General features: G+C 42.7%; 1 protein-coding gene across 2 annotated transcripts; it reads right to left on the bottom strand.

Moving 5' to 3' along the window:
• Nucleotides 1–16,848: 16,848 nt before the first annotated feature.
• S1PR1 (sphingosine-1-phosphate receptor 1) lies at nt 16,849–26,222 on the bottom strand. Of its 2 annotated transcripts, XR_004536664.1 has the most exons (3): nt 24,308–24,378; nt 21,475–22,952; nt 16,849–17,183 (listed from the first exon to the last, which is right to left on the bottom strand). XR_004536664.1 is itself a non-coding variant. In XM_033916993.1 (2 exons), exon 2 carries the CDS (start codon nt 22,814–22,816, stop codon nt 21,677–21,679), a length of 1,140 nt encoding a protein of 379 aa, XP_033772884.1. In that variant the 5' UTR covers nt 22,817–22,952; nt 26,188–26,222; the 3' UTR covers nt 19,411–21,676. The 2 variants fall into 2 exon arrangements, 1 of the variants encoding a protein (XP_033772884.1); XM_033916993.1 differs by lacking the exons at nt 16,849–17,183; nt 24,308–24,378 and adding an exon at nt 26,188–26,222 and having other exon boundaries at nt 19,411–22,952.
• Nucleotides 26,223–26,258: the final 36 nt, after the last annotated feature.

Here is a 26,258-nt window from a genome sequence, read left to right on the forward strand (position 1 = left end):
TACCATTATTTATATATATATGCATATATATATATATATATATATATAATATTTATATATAGCGCTGAAAGACATATGCAGCACTTTACATGCTGACATTTAATAAATGGTCCCTTCTCAGAAGAGCTGACAATCTAACTTGGACCAGGATTCACTAACCTGCCAGATCTTCAGAAAACAAAAATATGCAGATGGGGGCAGATGGGCGGCAGGACTTCGGGGAGACTGAATCAAACACCTCCACCTCCACTGACCCCAACCCATGTGGCTCCCAGAAAGCTGGTCCCGCTCTTGCTAGCTGCTGCCCTCACCTAGCCACTGTAATAATAATAAAAAGATAAATGGAGCCCGTAGTTTTAACCCGCTTAGAGCCACTTGAAGGAGAATTAGCAGATGACAGGAATGCAGAAAAGAGAAGGTGGAACCAATATGATGGAAAAATAAAAACATCCAGACAACAAAGGTAGAAGAAAAACATTTTATTTTAAATGTTTTGAATGGAATATGGACTATAATGAGCAAAAATATTGTTTATATTTTGGCAAATAAACTTACAGAATTTTAGAAACTTTGTTAATTTTTTGTGCAGAATTCCACCAGGAGTACACTATTGCTTTCTATGATAAATCATAGTCAGGAATCTGGACTTGTTCCCTTCTGCTGAAAACATATGGTAATTACCCCAATCTTTAACAAATTTGTCTTTTAATCCTCAGGATCCAACAAATTTTTGGCCTATTTCCAACCTTTGTTTCATCTCAATACTTGTAGAGAAGATAGTATTGAACATCATAATGGTTTGGTTTTTTTCTAGAGAAAAAGAATGTGTTATATCCTAGACAATCAGGTTTTTGACCTGGGTATAGTAGAGAAATTGATTTAGTGGCCTTTCTGAATGAGACTCACTCTGTTTTGAATAATGGCCAGGTAATTTTTGCTCTTTCTCTAGATCTGGCCTTTAACCTTTGATCTAGTGCATTGGTTCCCAACCCTGTCCTGGAGGACCACCAGGCCTTTCGGGTTTTCAGGATAGCCCTAATGAATATGCATGGAGCAGATTTGCATGCCTGGCACCTCCATTATATGCTAATCTCACTCATGCATATTCATTAGGGCTATCCTGAAAACCCGACTGCCTGATGGTCCTCCAGGACAGGGTTGGGAACCACTGATCTAGTGGATCATGAGGAACTTTTTTGGCTTTGCATCACTGGTATTTCAGGAAGTGTCTTTAAATGGTTCAGATCTTTTCTACTAGGTGGTTCATGGGCTGTCTCAAAATTAAGGTCTACTTTTATCAAGGTTTTTCTTTTATCACGAAACCACTGCAGTAAAAGCTCTGATGCTCATAGGTGGTCTGTGATTTTAAAAAAAAAAAAAATTTACGCAGCTTAATAAAAAGGGGCCTAAATTCTCTGTCTAGATGATTTTCCCTAGTTTGTTGAGGTCATCAAGCGTCTTCACTGTTGCCTGTTCTTTTCAATATATTTCATAGTCATGTTGCAACACTGATCTATAGGAGTCAGTGCTCAGTGCTTATATTTATGCTGATAATATCCTGTTAGTAGTAAGGGTTGATGCTATCTCCCCTGACCTAATTCTCTTACAGCATTGTCTGGATCTGTTTTCAAGTTGGTTGAGGGTTTTGGCCAGGTAATAGTGACCTAGATTTGCCACCATGAAAATGGACTACTGGGCTTGATAGACCATTGGTCTGACCCAGTAAGGCTATTCTTATGTTTTTATGCTTGATTTTGAACTTGTCTAAAACTTCTACCTGCTGAATCATAGGGAGTTTAGACTATCCTGATTTGGTCCCAGTACTCTGGGGGACCCTGTTTGCTATGGTAGACTCTTTCAAATATTTGGGGGGTGATTATTGATTATCACCTCGTGTTTTCCAAGCAAATTGCCATGGTTGAAAAGAACATAAGAATAGCCTTACTCCAAGTTTTCTTAATTCTTGGATCTTAATTTGTGGACTTGAGCATAAATAGTATATTTGTTAACTTAGGAATTATATTACTATTGTATTTGATATCCATTCTATTCTTGCTTTCTGTACAAGTGTAATACTTGAAATTTAAGTTGAAAACAATAAAAATATAAAATTTAAATTTAAAAAAAAAAAAGAATAGCCTTACTGTTTCAGACCAATGGTCCATCAGCCCAGTAGCCCGTTCTCACGGTGGCCAATCCAAGTCACCAGTACATGGCCAAAACCCAATACAAATACATTTGTTAATTCATGCCTTGTTTATGACTATGATAATATTGTTTATGCAGCTCTTCCTATTATGTCCTTAAAGCATTTTCAAAGGTCTTCAGAATACTGCTATTTGCCTGCTAAATAATGTTCATCAGCATGATCATATTACTTTCATTGGTTCCCTATCAAACACCGCATTTTCTTCAACATGGTACTATTGGCACATACAGCTTACTATGAACAGGTCCCAGGCTATAAGGCAACTTTAGCTTCCTCTTATATCTCTAATAGACCTGTTAGACCTCTGTTTGACTTTTGGTTAGTAATACCGCATTCATCAAAAGCTTGTCGGGTTGTCACACAGGACTCTGTTGTTTTTAGCTGGCTCCATGTCTGTAGAACCATCTTCCCATCCGCCATCAAGCCATCTTCCCATCAGCCATCCCATCATCCCATCAGCCATCAACCTGAAAAGGTTTAAAGCTTTGTTGGAAACTCTATTTTTTTAATTTTTTTTTTTTCAAACAGACTTTGAGGATCACATTTCAGAATGAAGTTTCCATTCTTTCCAATCCATTATGGAGTTCCTTTCGTTTTCTTGTTTTTGGATTTTCACTTTTATTATACACTGCCGTGATCTTTCTAGCTTAGCAGTATATCGAATTTTGAATAAATTCAACTATTGCTTTAGTTTTCGGGGTATGCGTATGTATATTTGGGATGTACCAATAAGATACGTCTTTTCAACATGAACCCCAGAGCCGTGCTTCTCAATGCTCTTCTGAAGGCTCACCTAGCGAGTCAGGTTTTCAGAATTGCCATAGTGAATATGCATTAGATCAATTTGCATAAAGTGGGTCTGCGATATATGCAAATCTATATCATGCATATTCACTGTCTTAAGCCTAGAAACCAAATTGGCCAGATGTGCCTTTAGGAGATTATGGAGAACCCCTGCGCTATAGTGTTTACTTTTTAGACTACTGTGCTGTGCATTATACTGGCTCACTTCACAGTTCCTCAAATGCTCTGAAACAACACATTCTTAAAAAGGGAAGAGAAACAAGTGAAATTGATTTGTATGCAGGTGGCAAGATGAAGTGCGCTAGTGTGGAAAGGCCTGTGGTTACCACTAACCTGCTCTCCTCTGGCCTCAATCCCCCTTTTGAGCACTGAACCAAAGATTTCATTGTCGCACAATGAACTGTTTATCGAGCTGACAAGAATGTACCCATAATCAGGAATGCGGTTTAAAGGATTTGCCAACAAACAACTTTCTCCCACTTTCTTGGAACAAAGCTGAGATAGAGGAGAAAGGATCATTGAATATGTTTGGGCATCATCTCAGTTCTTATAAATCAGTGGTTACATTGAAAACAAGTGCCATTAGGTATGCAACACAGATAATATACATGTGTCATTTCTAGTGGTCCAATCTCACTCTATCCTGATCTAGACTCACACTCTCACTCACACTCTTTCTCTAGTGGTTAAAGCTACAGCCTCAGCACCCTGAGGTTGTGGGTTCAAACGCACACTGCTCCCTGTGACCTTGGGCAAGTCACTTAATCCTCCCATTGCCCCAGGTACATTAGATAGAGTGTGAGCCCACCGGGACAGACAGGGAAAAATGCTTGAATACTTGAAAAAATTCATGTAAATCATTCTGAGTTCCCCTGGGAGAATGGTATAGATAGAAAATTGAATAAATAAATAAATTTCTGTTCCCCTCTTACAAACTGTCTCTCTTACTTTCTCCCTGCCCACACACTGTCTTACCTTCCCCTCCCCTCCTCTGCTTCTTTGGTTTTGCATCTGTTTCGCTCCTGTTACCCTCATGGCTCCAGCTCCATCTGCTACGTTGCCAGGCAGGGCACATATACACACTAACCACCAAATTCTGTATATGGTTTTAGGTTGTGCACATAAATCAGTGCGCTCAACCAATTTGCACGCACAATTTAATTGATTAAGTGTTATGATATGTTAATCAGGTTTTCTATTCCACCTTTACCCATTCAGTTCAAGGTTGGCTTACATTACAAGAGTTTGGGTCAGTTACCCAGTTAGTTACATTGATATTCAATAGAGTTGCTAGTACAGGTAGATCAGTACAACTATTAAACATTGAAACATGATGGCAGATAAAGGCCAAATGGCCCATCCAGTCTGCCCATCCACAGTAACCATTATCTCTTCCTCTTTCTAAGGGATCTCATGTGCCTATCCCAGGCCCTCTTGAATTCAGACAAAGTTTCTGTCTCCATCACCTCTTCCGGGAGACTGTGCCACACATCTACCACCCTTTCTGTAAAAAAGTATTTCCTTAGATTACTCCAGAGATCAACCTTAACTTAAGTATTTCCTGAGATCATTCTCTAGATCACTTCTTAACTTCATCCTATGCCCTCTCATTTCAGAGCTTCCTTTCAAATGAAAGAGACTTGACTAATGCTCATTTACACCACGTAGGTATTTAAACATCTCTCAAGATTAAAAAACAGTAGTGACAGTAAATCCAAAAAATTGCAAAAAATGTCACTCACCAGCAGTGAGCTAAGATCCAACATTGAAATTCAAAACAGGTGGAGAAAAAGCTTCAAACATGTTTTAGCATACAGCAATCATTGATGATTCACAGCTGGCATTCTTTTTCTTATCATAGGCAAAAAACTCACACCCACAGCACAATGTAAAAAAGTCTAAAAGGGGGAAGCCCCCACTACTGTGCACAGTATTTTTAATTCATCTTTATATATTTAAATTTTTTAATTTAATAATAATAGTAATAGGGCAGAGTACGGTACTGGGGTTCAAGAAAGGACTAGACAATTTCCTGCTGGAAAAGGGGATAGAGGGGTATAGATAGAGGATTACTGCACGGGTCCTGGACCTGTTGGGCCGCCGCGTGAGCGGACTGCTGGGCACGATGGACCTCAGGTCTGACCCAGCAGAGGCATTGCTTATGTTCTAATTCATTTTTATAATACGTTTTTCTGTAAAAACATTTTAAATTTTTTTATGTCTAAATATATGAAATATAAAGTTCAAAATACAAAATCGCTGAAAAAGAAAGCAAAATACTTAGATCTGGCGCCAGAGGACATAACTGGAAACGATCTGCCTGTACTAAACTTCTTCTTTTTTCAACAGCAAAATTAAGCCTCTCACAGTACACCGCCAAGTCCACGACAGAGCCAAACCTCCAACAAGCACTCGTTTCAACAACACATTTGGTTTCTTCAGGCATTCTCAAAAAAACCTTCCAACAACCACAAAATTCTCCTTAAGAAATTCTTGTTGGAGGTTTGGCTCTGTCGTGGATTTGGCTGTGTACTGTGAGAGGCTAATATGTACATTTATGAATATCAATGAAATGAACGTGGCTGTAAGATGGCAATAGACAGCCTGCACCCCCTACCGCTACTATACATACTGTATAAATGATACTTGGTGAACATAAGAATAGCCTTACTGGGACAGACCAATGGTCCATCTAGCCCTGTATCCTATCTTCATGGTGGTCAATCCAGGTCACAAGTACCTTGCAAAAACCCAAATAGTAGCAACCTTCCATGCTACCAAAGGGCAAGCAGTGGCTTTCCCCATGTCTGGCATCTTATATATTTACCAGTTTGTTCAGGTAAATCTATTTCTCATAGCTCATTTCCAGGGATAAGGAATGGATCGCCCAAGTCTACTTCACTAATAATTTTAATGAACCATTCTTTCAGGAACTTTTCTAAACTTCTTTGAATCCCTCTGTAATTCACCTTGTCCACATCCTCCAGCATCAAATTCCACAATTTAATTAAGTACTGTGTGTAAAAAAGGTACTTCGGGTTTTTGTCTGGTACTAGTGACCTGGCTTGGCAACTTTGAGGACGGGCTACTGGGCTAGATGGACCATTGCTCTGACCCAGTAAGGCTATTCTTATGTTATTGTTTCCATTTTGAGGCCATCTCAAGGGTCTAGAGATGTTAGAAATCGAATCTTATAGCTTCATAATGTCTAGCATTTATAGTAAAATATCAGCTGGAGAGTCTAAAATAACTTCAATTTGTATTGTTTTCTTACAGACCTCAGTGGTACCATCTGTATGCCACTAAACTTTTAGATCATACAGAGCACTGGTACCCCCAATCGTCATCGGTCTCATATAGATTAGGGGTACCAGTGCTCTGTATGATCTAAAAGTTTAGTGGCATACAGGGTGACGGGACTAAATCGCACGAGACAACGGCGCGCCAACAACTGAGTGCAAGGTTGACGGCGCGCCGAAGAAAAGCACTATTTTAAAGGGCTCTGACGGGGGGCGTGGGGGGGAACCCCCCCCCATTTTACTTAAAAGACATTGCGCTAGCGTTGGGGGGTTGTAACCCCCCACATTATACTTAAAACTGAACTTTTTCCCTAAAAAACAGGCAAAAAGTTTGGTTTCAAGTATAATGAGGGGGGTTACAACCCCCCAAACCCCCCACAACGCCAGCGCGATGTCTGTTAAGTAAAATAAGGGGGTTCCCCACCAACACCCCCCGTCGGAAACCTTTAAAATAGTGCTTTTCTTCAGCGCCGTCAACCTTGCGCTCAGTTGTCGGCGCGCCGTTGTCTCGCGCGATTTTGTCTATGAACCGGCATACAGATGGTACCACTGAGGTCTGTAAGAAAACAATACAAATTGAAGCTATTTTAGACTCTCTAGCTGATATTTTGCTAAGTTTGACTTGGTGGAGGTCTGAAGACTAACTACAGCCGATTGATTATTGGTTTTAGTATAGTAGTCATTTTCAGGAGAGGAACTTGGGTTTTGCATGGGCAGGGGTCAGGATGGATTTGGGTTTGCAACTGAGGAATACACAGCGGCATAGCCACGGATGGGCCAGCGTCTAGCCACTTTTGCCCCAGGCCCACCCAGCAGTGACAGGCCTGGGCCTGACTGGCAAACAGAAAACCAGACACTTTTGCTGGTTTGTAGTGATCTGCCAGACAAGCAGCATTTCCTCCCAATTTGTCCATCTTGTGCTGCTGTCACAACGTGAATCTGGCCTCCCCAAGGCAGCACAGGTCCTCTCAGCTGTGGTGTGCTGACAGCTCTGCAGCATCCTGCCCTCACAGGAAGTCAGTGACTTCGTGGGGTGTGATAACTTCCTGTGAGGGTAGATCGCTGAAGAGCCATGAACACACTGCGGCTGGGAGGTCCCGTGCTGCCTTGGGGAGGTGGACGTGGAGGCCGGTTTCATGTTGCAGCAGTAACACAAGATGGACAGATATTTCATTTACTATGGGGGGTGGAGAGGGCAGAGATGAGATTCAATTTTTTTGGCCCACTTGCCCTAGAACAGTTCTCTGGCTACACCCCTGCCTTGAAAGTGATGTGGGATTTTCTTTTTGATTCTGCAGCTTATCTGTCAATCATAGCCTTATCTCTTTGAGCAGAACCTGGTATTGGTTATGAAGTTGCTAATAATACTGCAGTTGGATCATTGTAACTTGGTTTCAATGGGACTGTCACAGAAGGATCTGCAGAGGTTGTAAATGGTGCAGAATACAATAGAAAAATTGATTAAGGAGCTTAGAAATTTGGACCATGGTTTCATGGTTTTGCATCAGCTTCACTGGTTGACTGTTAAATTTTCCATCCATTATAATGTTCTTACATTGATACTCAAGGCAATCAACAGTCTCATTCTGAATTATTTGATATATTGACTCATTATGCACAAGGAGAGCTTTGTACTTAGCAAGTAATGTCTACTGAGTATACATTTTCTGAGAAGGACCTGTCACAGGTGTAGACCTTTTGTCTGTTAAGGCCTCATAGTGGTGGAATGCACTTTCTGCTGCACTGAAGAATGAAGAACTGGGTGGTTTTAAGAGGAGCTTGAACACTCATTTGTTTAAAATTTGAAGGGCGGAGGGTCATCTGTGATATACTACAAAGGGAGGTCAATAATTTATCTACCTCAGTAAGAAAGAAAAGAGTTTTCATAAAAAATTTGTTTTATTTTTCAATATCCTGTAATCCCCTGATATCTCCATACACTTCATACACTTTTCCTGCAATGAGTTTAACACTTTTGAAATGAATTATTCTGTTTGGCCTTCATACCAAGTCTTCACAGCTTCTTTGACATTTTCATCACTTGAAAACCGCTGTCCACAGAGAGATTTCTTCAAAACTCGGAACAGGAAATAATACGAGGGAGCCAGGTCAAGACTGTAGGGTGGATGGTTCAGCTGCTGAAATCCACATTCTCGGATGGCAGCAGTGGCGTAGTAAAAGGGGTTGCAGAGCATCCAGGGTGCAGTCTTCCCCGGGGCACAGGCACCCCACCTCCTTTCTGCCCTCCTTCCCACTCTTCCCCCTGCCTTGCATGCGCCCCTTCCTGTCTTTTTAACTTTGAGCCACCAACTTATTGCCCTTGTCAGCTTTGGCACTCTCTGACATCACTTCTGGGAGGAAATGATGTTAAAGAGAGCACCGAAGCAGACAGCAAGTTGGCTGAAAGTTAAAAAGGAAGGGGCACGCGTGCGCGACAGGGAAGAGGATGGGAGAGGGCACAGTCCTGGGCACCGCTCACCCTAGCTATGCCACTGGATGGCAGCCTGTAATTGTCATGATATGTGCATCCAGTGGCATAACAAGGGGTGGTGGGGGCGCTCCACCCCGGATGCATGCTCTAAGGGGGTGCACAGCTGGCGCACTGGGTCTGGGACCTCCCGCCCTACTCTGACACTGTTGCTTTCCCAAACCAGCAGCAGCAGTAATCTTTAAATTCAGCCCTTGTGGGACCTTCTTGCACCTCCCCGCTGGTCTACCTCCTCCGATATCACTTCCTTGTTCCAGAGCAGAGCTGGCAGCTGTGGGGTGGTGCGTGAAGGTCCTGCGATAGCTGCATTTTAGTTTATCACCGCTGATGATGGTTTGAGAAGCATACAGTGGTGGTGGGAAAGTGAGGGGGCGGGATACTGGATGGCATTGGGGTGGAGGGTGAGAGAAGGGAGCAGGATATTGGTATGGAAGGGTGGTGGAGGAAGAGGGAAGTAGGGTAGAGAGAGAGGGCAGATGCTGATGGAATTGGGGGGCAGAGAGAGGCAAGGGGAAGGATACTGTATGGACTTGAAGGGAGAAAGAGGGGGCAGGTGCTGATGGAAGTGAGGTGGATGGAGAGAGAGTGGGGAGCAGACACTGGATGGATGTGGAGAAGAGAGAAAAAGGGGAGTAGACACTGAATGGAAGTGGAGAGGACAGAGAGCAGAAGATGCTGGAAGGAAGGGGTAGAGAAAGAGGGTACATGATGGAAGGAGGGGATAAATTAAAAAGGGCACATGCTGGATGGAAGAAGAGGATAGAGTTAGTTAAATACTGGAGAGGTAAGGGAAAGAGGTAGCAAGTTGTAGGTAGAGACAGTGAAAAGAGGGAAATTGAGGACTGAATAGTAAGAAAGAATTTAATCTAGACAGATGCAGAAAATAAATTGAGAAGGAAGATGAGGGAAGAAAAGGAGAGGAGAGGGTGAAATGCCAGACCATGGGGGAAGGAGGATAGAGAAAGGAAGGGAAAAAGATGGATGTCAAACCAATGTGGGTGGAGGGAGAGATGGAAGGTGGAGGTAGATAGTTTCTGGAAGGGGCATAGAAGGAGAGAAGATACCATATGGAAGGGGCAGAGAGAGGGCAGACAGTGGATGGAAAGGAGTGACTATGGCTTCTTCCTGCTAGTCTGACTTCTAACTCCATCCTTCTGCTTTTGTAGGTCAGAACAACCATGTCCATCACTCCACTAGGTCCCTCATCATGGACACATTTGGGCTGCTGTAAGGTGCCTAGCTACAATAGAGGCTTTCTAACCCTTTCTTCTAGTGAAACTCAGGTACACAACAGACATTTGTGGCTGTCAGTGCCTTTTCTGGTCATAAGAGGGGGCTATGCTGGTAAGGGATGGTAAAGGGGAAGGAGAGAGCTAAGGACAGCAAAGAACTTAAGAAGTAATTGCAGGGTCAGCATCCCAGAGAGCTCATGTAGTGCCTTAATACTTCAGCAAAGAGATCCCTGAAAGTTGTGTGGTGTAGATTGACCTAGCTGATGAAAATATAAGTTATAAAAGGACAAATTCTCTATATGGTGCTGAAAATTGGTGCTTATAAAAATTAACGATACTAAAAATTAGTACCAAGTGGCATTCCATACACAGCGCTCAGAATTTGGTACTGTTTATAGAATAGTGCTCAATGCTGGTATCCGCATCCAATTTTATGTAAAAGGATTTACACTAAATTAGGTGTGGATCCTCCTTATTCTATAACACTACATGCAAACTCCAGCAATATCCCTGATTTGCCCATGCCCCTCCCATGGGAGCCTGGAACCCCAAAATACACATGTAAATTTAAATTAATGTAATACAAACTCCACTCTGTAAACTGAGAGCACTAACCCCCGGAAGAAAAAAGCCTCAGGTTTTCTTTTTAGGTAGAGCTGAAAGCTCAAACCTCCTCCACCCACATCATTGGCTTAAAAAACTTCTAAAGGGGGATGTGCAAATGTTACAGTTAGTGCAGGACGAAATAGCTATAGTCTCTATATCATAAGGAATCAACGTGATATATAAGTAAAAGCCGACGTTTCACGGCAAAAAACGTTTCTTCAGGGCATATAAACTTTCACCATCCAATATGTTTTGAGTTGCTTATCTCTTTTCACCAGCGGATGGGGGTTAGTGCTCTCAGTTTACAGAGTGGAGTTTGTATTACGTTAAAATAATATTTATTACCCACTCGCACCACATTAATTATTATAATTTAAATTAATGTCAATTAGTGCCAATAATTGATTTTAGCACACAATGCTAATTGATTCATAAATGCACAGAACATTGGCACTATCATGGTAAGTGTACACTTAGACACCTATGAGGTAGGAACACAGCTAAGCGCTACTCTGTAAGATACATAAAGACTGCATAGCGCATAAATACAAGACAAGGTTCAAGGTTTATTAATATTTGATTTATCGCTAAATCTGTTTACAAAGCGATGTACATACGTAAAAAACATAAAATATGGAGATACAAATTAAAACTCAGTAACATCAGTTTTAGGACAAGACAAACTTGAAATGGAGGGAAAAAAGGGCAAAGATTACATATGTTTGAATAGAAAAACAAATACGGGAAAAAACATAAGGGAAGGGGTTTAGTTAAAAAATTAAATTACTAAGAAAAGATTATTTAATATTGAGTAATTAAAAGCGTCTTTAAAAAGGTGAGTTTTCAAAGATTTTTTAAAAGAATGCAAATCTCTTTCAATTGTAATATAATGTGGAAGAGAATTCCACCATTGTGGGCCCATGACAGAAAACATGTCTGCTCTTCTTATTCCTATTGTTTTAAGGGAGGGTATGATTAATAAATTTTGGGAGGATGATCTTAGTGAGCGAATGGGATTGTAAGGAATTAACATACCTTGTATAAAATACAGTGGCTTATAGGAAGCCAATGAGCATCGATAAATAAGGGCGTAACGTGATCAAATTTCCTTGCATTATAAATCAATTTAATGGCGGTGTTTTGAATAATTTGAAGACGTCGCTTTTCTTTTTGAGAGATGTTAAGTAATAGGGAATTACAATAATCGGCGTGAACATGGGCATACCTCCCACTTATATACATAACTTACAAAATACTGTAAGTTAAAGCACTCTTGCACACTGAGGTACCCACAGTTACACCTGGTTTATGACTGGTGCAGCTGCAGGCACCTAGATTTTAGTATGATGATGCCAGGTTACACTAATATTCTATAATGGAAACTGGATGCCAGATGCTGTTCTACAAAAGACTCACCGCAAGGCATTAGGGCACCTATGAGGGGGGTGCCTACTTATAGAATTGCCCACTATTGTGCCCAGGGTCCTGGCAGAGCTGCAGTTTGATCCCTTCACAAACGACTGTTGCTATGACAGCTGGAAGAGAAAGGTATAAAATAAAGGGGAAACCCCCCTGCAACAGTGATGAATGAATGATCCAAGGGGGGCTGGATCCAGTTGACCTGAAAAAGAACGAGTGGAAGACTGCTAGGTCAAAATAAAAACGATTTAGAGATGAAATTTTCTTTTAAAAAAAAAAAAGATTCTTACAAATCAATAACCACCCACCCAAACTATTCTTTATCATTCAAGTATCTATAAATTTATCATAATTCTGTAAATCACTACATATTTTAAACATAAAGTGATGTCTATATTATAAATGGGTTTTTTTATTGTTCTTCACTTATTGAAATTATTTTAAAATGAATAAAGATTATTAAAAAAAAAAAATTTAAATCTTTATTGATTTTCAAACTTTGACAGTGCAGTACAACTAATTGAATATAAAATACTGCATAAAACACACTATTAACTACACAAGTAATACATAAAGCAATCATTTTCTCCCATCCGCCTCCCAATTCTTAATACAATAAGACATATGATGGTATTACAATATTATAATTAAGTAATTTAAATATTCAAAATACATTTCCCTCCCCCACCCACCCACCCTGGATGTCTAAGAAAAGGAAAAATACATTAAATTTTCTTGTAAAGGCCACAGCACATGATGCCTGGAACTGTCCCCATCCCATAAGAAGTACTAAGGCTCTTACGCGGAACCAAATAAGGCAGCTGGTGCATTGGCATCTGGGAGCAAGGCATGCCCAGAATGCCTCGTTAAACACCTATTTGCCCTCCTTCACGGCCTCTGTTCCAGGCTATTTGTATTCGCCAGTCTCTGTTTCGTCCATCCTGGTGCACCTCCGCCATATGCCTGGATAGAGACTTCCTGATTTGACGCCTCAAGCACCATCTCTGACACTATTCAAATCCAGGCTAGAAGCCCACATTTTTTAAAGCTGCTCTTACCTCTTAACCCCTTATTCACCTATTCAGTACCCATATTGCTTTAATCATTCCCATAATAAATGTAACTCCCTAATCCTTTATGTGTCCTGTTTATCTTGCTTTCAAGTTCTATCAGGCAGGGACTCGTATGTGTTTTGTGTATAGTGCTGCATATATCTGGGAACACTAGGGAAATAAGTAGGTGTGAGACTACGACTAGTACTAGGAGGTAGTCTGTCCAAATAGCCTCCTTTCTGGCCTCAGAGTGGATATGACGACTCCATTATGTACAGCGCTGTGTACGTCTGGAAGCGCTCTAGCAATAATGAATAGTAGTAGCATGTGCAAATCAAGGGAGAGTGTGGCGCAGTGGATAAAGCTACAGCCTCAGCACTCTGAGGTTGTGAGTTCAATCCCACGATTGCTCCTTGTGACCTTGGGCAAGTCACTTAATCCTCCCATTGCCCCGGGTACATTAGAAAGATTGTGAGCCCACCGGAACAGACAGGGAAAAATGCTTGAGAACCTGAATAAATTAATGTAAACTGTTCTGAGCTCCCTTGAAAAAAAAAATAAATAAAAGAGCTTAAACAGAAAGCTTCCATGCAGGATGACAGTTCTTCAGGTCAATTCCAGGTTTGGCTCCGATTTATCAAGGATGAACTAGCAAAACTCAAATACAGCTTAAACGTAGCATTAACTTTCATGGCTTGAAGGATTTTCCTGGAAAACAAAGACTGGAGCATCTCCTGGATAGAAATTGTGAGTGTTGCTTACTTTTTGGTAGCCCTCTGCTACTTAGCAAGGCATTTTTTGGAACGTGGGCCAATGTACAGTGTGATGTCACTTACTGGTTCATATCCATTGCTTGAGGTGGTAAGGGACCTAGTGGTAGAGTTGCTGCCTCGACACCCAGTGGTTGTGGGATCCAATCCCACTGCTGCTCCTTGTGACCCTGGACAAACCACTTAATCCTTCCTATTTATATGTAAACTGCTTTGAGTGTGGTGCTATAACTACAAAAAGGCAGTAGACAAGTCCCAATCCCTTTCCCTTGCTTGAAATAAAAAAAAAACAACAGCTTGTATGTATGTCCCATACCATATATGAAGCAAATGCATCCCTCTTTTTTTTTTTTTCTTCTTATTCTGCTTGATGCACTAATCAAGTGGCTAGGAAGTGACTTCACATTACATCATCCCTTCCTTATAGACTTATACAGGGGCTTCAGATTCTTGTGTTTCCCCTCTTTTGTCTTTGGAGCATTTTTGGAATTTCCTTCAGGAAATTTAAGGTTATGACCTCAGGCTTTCCTCAGCTTACATATTCTGCTTTCCCACAGTAACAGGCTACAAAGGAATGCAAAACTGATAGAGGTAACATCTTTCTGTCTTGTGCCACCTTCTACATAGGTCACAAAGACTTAGACATACACACTATTTTAAGTTCTTGTAAACCGTGTCGAGCTCCATTCTCATGGAGATGATGTGGTATATAAACTTAAGGTTTAGATTAGATTAGATTAGATCATTTACCTTCAATCTTCAGTAGAACAGAGGAGGGGAACAAGGAACCAGGCAGAAGCAGACAGCATTTTTTTTTTTTTTTTTACTAGCCCAGGGGTCCTTTTACTGCAGTGTGTTAAATTTTTCCTTTACCATGCCTTAAACACACACAAAAAATTAATATGCAGTAAATGCAAATCTAATGTGCATAACCAGCAAGTCCTTTAGCTATGCTCATGTTAAAATGGTTGTAATGATCACGGATGCACTTTGGGCCAGATGCTACAAACTGTGCCTAAGCAAGCCTGCATTGTAGGCGTTGCTCCACGTGGTTGTCAATCAACCACTAGGTATCCTTTATAGAATCCCACCTAGCGGCACCTAAGTGTGCTTAAGCGTTTGCAGGCATTCTAGAGACAGGCCAGATGTTACTCGGCATAATTTACCAGCGCCTAACTCGGACACCTAGCGACGCCTATTCTCCACCCCCTAGCCACACCTACTTTTCAGATAAGCGTCATTATGCATCAGAGGCTGCCTCGACTTAGACGTCGCTAGGCGCCACTCTGAATTCCACACAGAACTTTTAATTCATTTATCCATTAACTCGTAGAATATCAATTAACTTTGGTGACCCAGTCAATTACAAGGCCACTTAAGCTAATTAAAACAATTTGGGTTGCACACGGATTTTAAGTAGGCATCGCTAGTCATCTACAATTAGGGAGGGCATTAAGCACACCTAATGTAGGTGTCCTTTATAGAATCTGGCCCTTAGAGCCTCCAATTTAGGAAGTGCTAAGTAGACCCAACGCTAAGTGTGCAAGTGCTGGTTAGTACACAGTATGTGGTGCATGCTACCCACAGTTTGCTCTTCATGTCCTATCTACTTACCATTCCATATCACGGCTTCTGCAATAATGTACGCGGGGCTGCTGAAAAGTTCTCAGCCCAGCCAACAAAGCTGCACCTAACTAGTCCAATGATTTCTCAATTTTTTCGTCCCGCATTTTTCCGATGGAACAAAAAAGTGGAAGATCACTGGACTAAGGTTCTCACATACTAAGGTGCGCTAACCAATTAGCGCGCGCTAATCGATTTAGCGTGCGCTAAACACTAACACGTGCACGTTAGGCTATGGACGCACTAGCGTTTAGCGCGCGCTAATTCAATTAGCCCACGCTAATCGGTTAGCGTACCTTGGTAAAAGAGGGGAGTAAGTGTACAGCCCTCGATGGAGATTGCCCCAACTTTGATGACTGGGCTGAGAGCTTTTCAGCAGCCCCGTAAAGAAGACAAACCGACAGCAATTTCATTGTGTATTTTTTTTTCTCTACTACTAAAGCAAAATAAATTCAGAACCAATTTAAGCTTAAGCATTTTAGACCACAAAACTGGTTAACAAATGCAATTTAAAGGTTCCAGATGTGGATTTTTCAAGACAGCAGCAATGTTATCTGATTATTCTTTTCCTATACAGTTTTACCACATGAAGTTTCTTTTCCTGCCACACAGTGTTTGCTTTCCTGAATGACATAATGTTCCCACGCCTTGCCTAGGAAATCCACCGACATCTCTGCAGTTAAGTAAGACTTCTATGCTGTGCCAGACCTTATAGCAAATTTACCCCTTCCCCCTTTACAAGACTGCGAAAGCAGTTTTTAGCACAGGCCGGCACACTAAATGGCTGGCGGGACAAAAGCATGCGAGACTTCGGTGCGCCGACATTTTAGCGCAGACATATTGGTGCAAGACTATAGCACGCCGCCTAAAAAGTTACTTTTAAATAGCTCCGACAGGGGGTGGGGGGAAGAACTATTCGCGCTGCCGTTTATAGAGAAAACTTAACTTTTTCCTAAAAAATGGGAAAAAGTTAAGTTACTCTATAATGGAGGGTTCCAACCCCCCCCCCAACGGCAGCGCAAACAGTATCAAGTAAACTGGGGGGTTCCCACACTCACACCCCGCGTCGGAGCTCTTTAAAAGTAACTTTTTAGGCGGCGTGCTAGAGTCTTGCGCCAATTTGTCTGCGCTGAAATGTCGGTGCGCGAATGACTATGAACCCACTAAATGCTCTGTGCTGTTCCCGATGCTCATAGAAACTCTATGAGTATCGGAAGCAGCGCAGAGCATTCAGCGGGCTGGCCTGCGCCATAACCCACTTTCGTGGTTTTGTAAAAGGTGTGGGGGGGGGGGTAAGACTGCAGGCAACCTTAGAGAAAGTGTAAAAACATTCACAACTGCACACATTTAAAAACAAAATCAGTTTATTAATGTTTAGAGACTTCATAAAGCTATGTGCAAATTCAACATAAAAATCAGAAATATTTTAAATAGTAGTTTTAGACAAAAAAAAAAAACCCCATCTCAGTTTAATTGCACTCAAAATAAAACTACAAAAGCAGCAACACATATACAGAATATCATTTCTGCGCTGAACAGTTTTCAGCTGTTTTCAGTGACTATGTGAATTCCAGATGTGATAAGCTCATGTCCTTTGTGCCTGGACATTGGCACAGCTTAATCACCTGCGCTCCGCCCAGCATTCGTTTCAGGTTGGGAAGACACAGTAACAACACTGACTCTGTAACAAATACATTCACAGGACATGAACAAATGCACTTTTTAACAAGATAAAACACAAAAGTATTTGCTGAACTGAGTAACATTCTGAAACGTCTTGAATGTCCAGCTAAGTGCCATAAACTTTGTTTTGAATTTTGATAGAGACGCGCATTCAAAGTCGTAGCTACCAAATACCCACCCGCCCCTCCCTCTTCCTGCGAGACTATCGCTGCAATGCTTTTGCGTTTCCCTTACATGCACTGATATTTGTCAACGTTTGCATATTTCTACTCTGAGGAAGAAGGGGTTACCTTCAAAAGCTAGTCCTAAAATGCATTAATCCCACCTTTTATGAAGCTGCGTTAGGCTTTTATTTTAGCTCCGGCCGCGGCAATATTAGCTCCGACACTCATAGTGAGCGTCAGAGCTAATACTGCCACGGCCGGCGATATAAAAAGCCTAACATGGCTTCGTAAAAGAGGGGGGGAGAGTAGGTTTGTCCAATAAAAAGGTATCACCTTATTTCCTTTATGTTTTTGTTTTATTTCTATATATTACCTTGAAAAGTGGACTAACATGGCCGCCGCACCATTTCACATACAAAATTCAGGGTTTAAAAAAAAATATTTGAATGTCATTACATTCAACTCAGCTTTCCCAGCTTTGGTTTCCCACAATAGAATGGAAAACTAACCAGACATCAATGTGCTTTGTCTGCTCCGATGGTTCACAGTCATACTTTTGAGAAAATAACCTTTACTTCTAATAAGATCTAGGCACAGAAACACCAAGGCAAGATGTGGTTATATTAATACTGACAACCAAGCTTTAAAGAAAGCTGTACTTTCTGCATACTGCTCTAGATTTCAAAGATCATATGGCAAGAGTTTGATTTCAAATGGGCAAAGAAGTCCTGATTCAGGACCATGACCCAAACTCTATCCTATTATCCACCTATTTCTGAGAGGCCAAATTTCATTTATCACAATCCAAAATGTCAAAAAAAAACAAAAAAACCCACAATCCCATGGATGTGAAAGCAAAGTTCTGTTGTAGAAAGCGATTCAACTAGTATTCTTACAATCTTCAGAGATCATAATTTAGACCCCCGTGGATCTTAAGCAAACCAGCCCCTACAGTCTGTGGTATTGTAATGGGGTGGAGATAAAGTACCCCATATGCCATGTTGGAAGAGGCACCGACATCTTCCCCCCCCCTCAGAAATAGTGGGGGAGGCTTCTTAAATACACTCCATCCCCTCCCCCCCCCCCCACCTCCTAGTATCCTTTTCTTCACCAGCAGTAAGCAGGGAAGCCTCTCCACTTCTCACGCCAGTCTCCAAGCCCTCCCTCTGCATTTAAGAGACCCCTCACACACACATTGCTGGAGGAAAGGATGTCAGGCACCATCTTCTCTCCACCCCAGGTGCAAGCTTCCCTCTGCCCCAGGCTCCAGCTTTCCTCGCTACACCACTGCATACAATGGAGTGTGTTTGTGGGGGGGTATTTTAGTGACCAGTAGTTTCATACTGGTACTTTGTGCTTTCATCTCAAGTGGGACTAGCCCACAGAATGCTGAGCCTTCAGTCTCAGTTGCTCAGGTTTCCCTTTTACCCCATTTTTAACCCTCCCTCTTCCCAACCTACTATTGCAGCCACAGTGGGACAGCATGGAGAGACCACAACTCCCTCCAAAACTGAAGACAAAGAATGTATGCACCCTAAAGTCTAGCCTTTATGGGTAAGAAAGAGCTCAGAACTATCCATATAGAATTTATGTATATACCCCTTATATCCAAAGTGCAGGGCAGGATTAATCAATAGGCCAAGTAGGCACGTGCCTAGGGCCCGAAATGGTCAGGGGGGCCCAATGAAGGAGGGCATCAACATTGTTTTTTCCAAATGGCGATGGGCCCCTCCAGCATCGATCAGCAATGCGGGCCCCACCCCGATCGGCAACGCGCCCCCCCCCCCATCAAATAAAAGTAAGACAAGCAAGCAACGCGAGTAAGAAAGGCAACGGGAACTGTAATTGTGCAAGTGGTGCTGCTTGCCCAAAGCTTCCCTCTGACGCAGTTTCCTGTTTCTGCCTGGGCGCATGGTGGGGTGGGGTGGGGCACGGGGCCCAGTGTACTTGTGTGCCTAGGGGCCCTCGACGAATTAATCCTGCCCTGCCTAAGTGGTTTACATTCAGGTACTTTTATCATATTTCCCTATCTGTCTCGGTGGGCTCAAACTCTATCTAGTGTACCTGGGGCAATGGGGGGATTAAATGACTCGCCCAGGGTCGCAAGGAGCAGCGAGGGATTTGAACCCACAGCCTCAGGGTGCTGAGGCTGTAGCTCTAATCCCTGCACCACACACTCCCTCGAATATTAGTATGACCACAGTTTCATGCTAACTTTGGAAGTTCGCACTTAAGGCATGTCAAAAGGCATCTAGGTGTTGGCAGTTTAGACACTTAACACCTAGTATTCTATAATCTGCACACCTGACTCTTAGGCAGGAGCAGCTCAGAGCAATCTGCTGCCTGAGGCGAGGGATAAGCTGGTGCTCCCACCCCACAAGCATCCAAAATGGGGGTTGGCAGGACAAGGAGTGCCCCACTATTAGGCTTTCCGCTTTTCCCCTTCACCCCCTAATCAGCTTTTTTCCCATCCCCACCACCACCACACACACTTCTACCTTCAATTTGTTGTAAAAGTTTCCAGGCAGCAGTAGCGATTCGCAGAGCTATCCTGCTGCCAGTTCCGGCGTTTTCTCTCCACTGCAGCCCCGCCCCCTCTCTAACAACTTCATGTTTCCATAGGCCGCAGTGGAGAGAAGATGCCAGGACCAGTAGCAGGGTAGCTCTATGAATCACTACCACCACCTGGCAACTTTTACTACAAATTGAGGGTAGATGCAGGGGGGGGTAGTGGAATGGGAAAAATGCCGATTTGGAAGGGTGAAAGGGTGAAGAATTAGATGCCGGGAAGGGGAGCGGCAAAGATGGCCGACCAGCAGATAGGCTGCTCCCTCAGTTGGCCTCATTATAGGGCTGCCCCTGCTCCTAGGCATACCCCTGACCTTCCTATGCCCCTCTTACATCCATGCCCCCTAGAAGTTGTGCACAAGCAAATTTGCATGCTCAACTTCAAGAATAGCCACTAAAGGCACTTAGGCATATAACTGCTAATTGATGTCAATTACCACTAATCTGAGCCAATAATTGACTGTTAACTCCAGTTAAGTCCATTATTAAATTAAGTTGTGCATGCAACTGACCTTATTCTATAAAATGTATGTGGAGATTTGCATACTAAGCAGAAATTTGTGTGTGCAAGTTTTTAGAATTAGGATGGGGGGTGTCTCTGTGAAGTGAAATATAGGTCCTCCACAAAGACCGTGAATGCTGGCTCCACATCATCCCAGAGAGAACAAGGAACAGAGCCAAGCAAATCAGAGAAAACATCACTTTGTTGGACAACTTCCTGGCAAACAAGTCTATAAATCATTATTAAACTCTTGAGGGAAGCCCACTGCTTATTCCTAGGATAAGCAGCATGAAATCTATTTCACTGTTTTAGGATCCTGACAGGTACTTCTGGCTTGGATTGGCCACTGATGGAAACATAATTCTGGGCTTGATGGACCTTTGATCTGTCCTAGTACAGCAATGCTTACTCTGCTTTCAGTGAAACCTTTTACTGCTAAAATATGAACCTGGAAACTCAGTCCTTCCTCCTCAGAAAATCTGAGTGCAACTATGTTAGCAAAAGTGGCAATGTACATATATTCTTTCTCATACTCTACGTAACATCACTGAATCAGATTTTAGATGTAGGTGTGGTGAAGATCATAGATCTTGTTCAATTGATGCTGAGTGAATCCTGCTATTTGCCATAACCACTTCTGAAATACTGAATAGTACACAAAGAATTTCATTCTACTTGAAAGAAATAGTCCATTTTAGATCAATGTAGTTGAGATTTTGGGACCTACTAACGAAAAATGTTTGTACTATGCAAATACCTCCATAGTTAGTGCCTTTCCTGCTCTTGATCTGGAAATAGATTGCCATGTGTGGTACAGAAGTGTGTTATTCCCTCAAAATGACTTGACCATCAGAGGCTTCATGCTGGGATCCATAAGGGTGTCAGTTAATGCTTGGTCACCTAAATTCTATTGTATAGTCTACCCAAACAGAAAATATATATATATATCAGACATGCACATTTTCACGGATGTATCCACCTGTGTGTTCCATAAAATGATACTGTCAGCCAGGACATGAATGTTCCTGGAAACCATGCAGCCAAAAGTTCAATACCTTTCAAAAGGAATTGGTTTCCAAGTTGAATTACCCATCCTCCTTCACCTGGAAGTTGGTCCTCTCAGGTGCTCTGTTTAACTCTTCTGAACTAAGCTACCTTTTCTGATCCAGGTCATTACAGCACTGCTGAAATGTGTAGGAAGTGGCCTCAACCCTGAAGGCTGCCAAAATTTGATAACACAAACCACTTCCACAATGGTTAGGAAGATGAGGTTGGGTTGCCTGAAGACATGATGGTTTCAGGATACTCCACCTCATCACGCTGTCGATGAGAAGAGTTATCTGATCTACTTCTGCTGAACTCCTTTCCTACAAATGGTCTCTTAATGGTAGCTCCAGAGCCTGCAGAGGACCAGTTACAAGAAGACACCATCTTGATGAAAGCCCTTTGCATCTCTTTGTTGGTCAATGTGTAGATAATAGGGTTCGTTGCAGAATTAAGCACAGCCAGTGCCAAAAAGTATTCTGCTTTAAAGAGAATGGGACAGGTCTTCACTCTGCAGCTGACATCCAGCAGGAGGAGGATGAAGAGGGGCGCCCAGCAGATAATGAAAGCACTGAGCACAATGATCACCGTCTTTAGCAAGGCCATGGATTTTTCCGAATTCCCAGTGGATTTAATAGAATGCTGCCTGAATGTCATTTTACGACTCTTAGTCCGGACAAAGGTGTAGATCCTGGCATAAAGCATAACAATTGACATTAACAGCAAGGTGAAGACAGTGGTGCAGGCCAGCAGATAATGCTTGTGATATAAAGGAAGTACAGTGGAGCAGTGCTCTAACTTCCCGATGCAGTTCCAGCCCATAATAGGAAGACCGCCTAGGATCAGGGAGACGGCCCAACAGCTGCCCATCAGAAGAGAAGACCTGCAGCAATTGCTTTCATTTTGCACTTTCATTTTTAGCATTGTGATGAAGCGCTCGATGGCAATAGAAAGCAGGCTAAAAACTGACGCCGACAAAGCCACAAACATGCTTCCTTCTCGCACCATCCACTGAGCAGGTGTCAGAGTATAAGTCTTCTCACCTGATAAGAGGATGTTGGCAGTGTACACCGCCCCAGCCAGCAGATCGGAGAAAGCCAAGTTCCCGATAAAGTAATACATGGGGCGATGGAATTTCTTGGTTCTCCAGATGGTGAGCAGAACCAAAATGTTCTCCACAATAATAAAGCAGCAGATGATGATAAAGGCAACAGATGTCAGTTTCATTCCAGTGTCCACGTTGGCGTTCAGGTTGAGCTTTCCGGTGTAATTGTAGTGGATTTTGATGATTGTGCGGTTGGCATAGTCGCTGGTGTGCTGCTGGGAAGCGACAGTTGGGTTGGGGCTACCCATAGCAGCGAAGATTTCTCGGGCTGACACTAGAGGGCAGCCTAACCCTGCGCTCGTCCCAGCGTCCCCTTCCGAGGTGCAGAAATCCGGAGCCCTAGGAGTAGATTCCCCGGACAGGAAAGCTTCACAAGCATGAGCCCTGAAACAAAAAGAAACAGTCAGCACCACAGCTACCTTTTCTATTTGGGGGGATTCTTTTGAATCACTTAGTCCCGGTGACAAAAATGCACGCTACGGTTACGCAACTATAATTCAGAAAAATATATATCCTCCGCGATCATAAACAATTGAACACGACAAATTATTTCAAAACCATAGCCCTTTTCTTTCCCCCCAAATATGCGATTTAGTGTTTGCGGGTAGCTTGCAAGTAACCGCATGCAAAATGAAGTCATCTTTCCTAGCTTCTTCCCTGCCTGCCCCCTTTCCTTTGTTCCACTCCATTCCGTTGCAGCAGACAAAGCCTTTGCAATAAGTTAAAGTACTATCAGATATGTGAAAAATAGCACATGCAAGGCTTTGCCCGGTTGTTACATTTTCCATCCTCCATCTCCCCCCTCCCCCCCCCCCCCCACACACACACTTTTTTTTCTGGTAAAAATTGACAGTATTGCCAGCGGCACAGAGTGGATCGTCGTTTATTGCCTAGCGAGGTGTAGCCCCGGAGCTTACATACAAATTAATGCTGTAAACAGGAAAGCTGCATTTTTTATTGCTATTCTGAAGCAGCCTTCCTTGCTTAAAGAAGGTTAGGACAATTTTTTTTTAAAAAGAGAGACTTGTGAAAAATTACCCAATCTGCAATAAATGTCTGTGTGGTTAATATCTAATTTAACTGAGGAAATAATAGCTAAGTGGGCACTTGACAGTTTGTTCAGCCATCACATTGGTGAAGAAGCGAAATACCTCATTAAAAGAGAGGAATTGCCATACAATTGGAAACTTTTGCGATTCATCGATATCTCACATGATGTTTCCGCTGACAAATTCCCTCTGCCCAAACTGCTTCCATAGGAGACAACTTTTTCAAAATGATTGGGGATGTTAAACCCAATGGAATTGACCCCCCCCCCCCCATCTCTGGGTACAAAGAAATGTGCTCATTATTGGAGATGCTCAAGCACCCACAGAACTGGCTTCTGCCATCTCCAGTGATTTATCCTCGCTAACACTTTGGGATGAGGTTTCCTGCTACAGATCAGTATTTCAATTCACAACTAAAAAATAAACAACTGAAAAAAAACCCAGCTGAAAACAATGCAACACACAAAAGAAGGCAATAGTGGCAAAGCTCCTGAAAACTGCATAACAAACTTGAAACCTTGCAAAAGAAATTATTTTGCACTGAGTAAGAAAACAAACCCCCCCCCAAAAAAAGTACACGACTGCACGTTACGGTGTAGTAAAAATGAAGCAATTTTTTTTTTTTTTCCTTTTCTGCATGTGCAGGTAGGATTGCAACCCAGCTACCTAAGTCCGTCTTTCGGAACCTACCTTGAGCTGAGGAGCTGTGGCCACTCCGTGCACCTCTCTGCTCTTGCGTCTCCTCTTCAGACTGAACATGGCTTTGCTTTGGCTGAGGGGGGGGGGGGGTTAGAGCTGGCATCACACAGCACGTTTCCTTTAGCTAATGGCCTCCACCCTTTGGGTTTCCTATTATGCCTCTTAACTCTTTAACAGCCGACAAGCTCCTCTGCAGCTGCTGCCTGAGGGTTTGGGTTGGGGGTTTTTGTTTTTTTTCTTTTTAGTAATCCAGGTTTCTGTATCAGGTAAAAAAAAAAAATATGAAACCTAGATGGTGTGAGCTGTCTGTAACGGCCCCATCTAAACTACTATTGCTATTAATGATTTCTTTAGGGCCACCAGACACATGCAGCGCTGAACGGAGTCCCTGCTCGAAAGAGCTTACAGTCTAAACAATGCAGTTTTCTTTGAGATGATATTGGGAAGGGGGAGCTTTTTATTATTATTTAGTTATTGGGGTGTGATATCTGCAAATAGTTTGCAGTCAGGCTTATTTCTGATCTGAAGAACAAGGGGGCTACTTTCCAAAGCTAATAATAAAATGCATTGTTAGTCCAATTAAAAAAATGGTATTACTTTATTTCCTTTATGATTTTTTTTGTTTCATTTCTATACGTTACCTTGAAAAGTGGGGCTGACAGCCACACCATTTCACTTTTAGAGAGAAAATGGCTTTTGATGTGGTTAGATCGCTAGGTGCTGCTCAGCAATTGAAGACCGGGTAGTTCAAGCGTGCTTGCTGTACCAGGGGCCGCTGAAAAGTTCTCAGCCCGGCCGAGATGAGAGTGATTGTGGAGCCCTGAAACGTACAAGCTATTCCACGCTTCCCTTGACACATTCCGTTTCAACGCTAGGAATACGAAACGAAAAGCGTGGAATTGACGTGCACGTTTCACGGCTCCACGTCGTTCTCGTCTCGGCCGGGCTGAGAACTTCTCAGCGACCCCTGGATTTGAAAAGACTCTCCCACCGTCTTTCTCACAGTAACAGTGTGCGCCTTAAATCACTGCTCATTCCTCCTCTGCCACCTACAGCCCCTGCTTTTCAGCATCTCCCTTCACCAAATCGAAGGCGAAAAAGTTAGATGAAGTGAAGAAGAATGCTAGTCAGCCCTTGGGGGGGGGGGGGAGCTGGCACCCTACCCTTTTAACTTAAAAGAAAGGAGCAGGCTTCCTGCTGCACCAGTAAGGGCGTGTGCCGGCAAGTAAAACCACCACCACCACAGGGCTTAGCACACAGCTGTCGCCTCCCGCCACCGGCTCAGAAATGCAAAGGACTCGAAAGTTCAATTTTTGCTTTATTCAAGCCATTTAAAGCTGTGGGTGTGTCTGCTTACCTGCTTCTTCATTCATGTCCTAATAGTTCTAGTTTTCAACAGCTGGTAAAGGAAATAGCAGTTTTGTGTGTGTTAGATATGAGATTGCACTTTCACCACTAAACTTCCTATTCGAATTGTTCCCCTTCCAGTGCTAAGAAAAAGGGGTTTGTGCAACCTTTATTTCCAGCCCTAGCAAACAGCCCCTTGCAGAGAAAAATGCTTTTGAAAACAGGCAACGATCAGCAGAGAGAGAGTTAAAAGAAAATTGGTGTGGCCCACTTGGGTGCCCCCCAAGGCTGCTCTCACATGGTCAGCAGAGTCGGCGGCGCCTGCCTTGGCACAGGAGCCCAGTTTTGACTCAGAAGATCCTTTCCCTTCCCCTCTGCAAAGCTTGCCGGCTAATTGCAGTTTTGCAGAAACAACGGTTACATCGCAACAGCCAAACGCAAAGGCGAGGGGAAAATGAGCCACACCTGCCAAACCCCCTCCTTCAAGAGTTTCATATCGCTTGCAAGCTCTATTATTACTGTACCTGTTTGGCTGAGTTTCCTGTTATGAGCTGCTCCTCACCCTGGTTGCTTGAGTTCTGCATGTTGGGATTTC

The sequence above is a fragment of the Geotrypetes seraphini genome, chromosome 12 (assembly GCF_902459505.1).
Source record: "Geotrypetes seraphini chromosome 12, aGeoSer1.1, whole genome shotgun sequence".
NCBI lineage: Eukaryota > Metazoa > Chordata > Amphibia > Gymnophiona > Dermophiidae > Geotrypetes > Geotrypetes seraphini.

Bases quoted from the DNA above. Each gene is read 5' to 3' on its own strand.
- S1PR1 (XM_033916993.1), bottom strand. From the start codon at position 22,816: ATGGGTAGCCCCAACCCAACTGTCGCTTCCCAGCAGCACACCAGCGAC.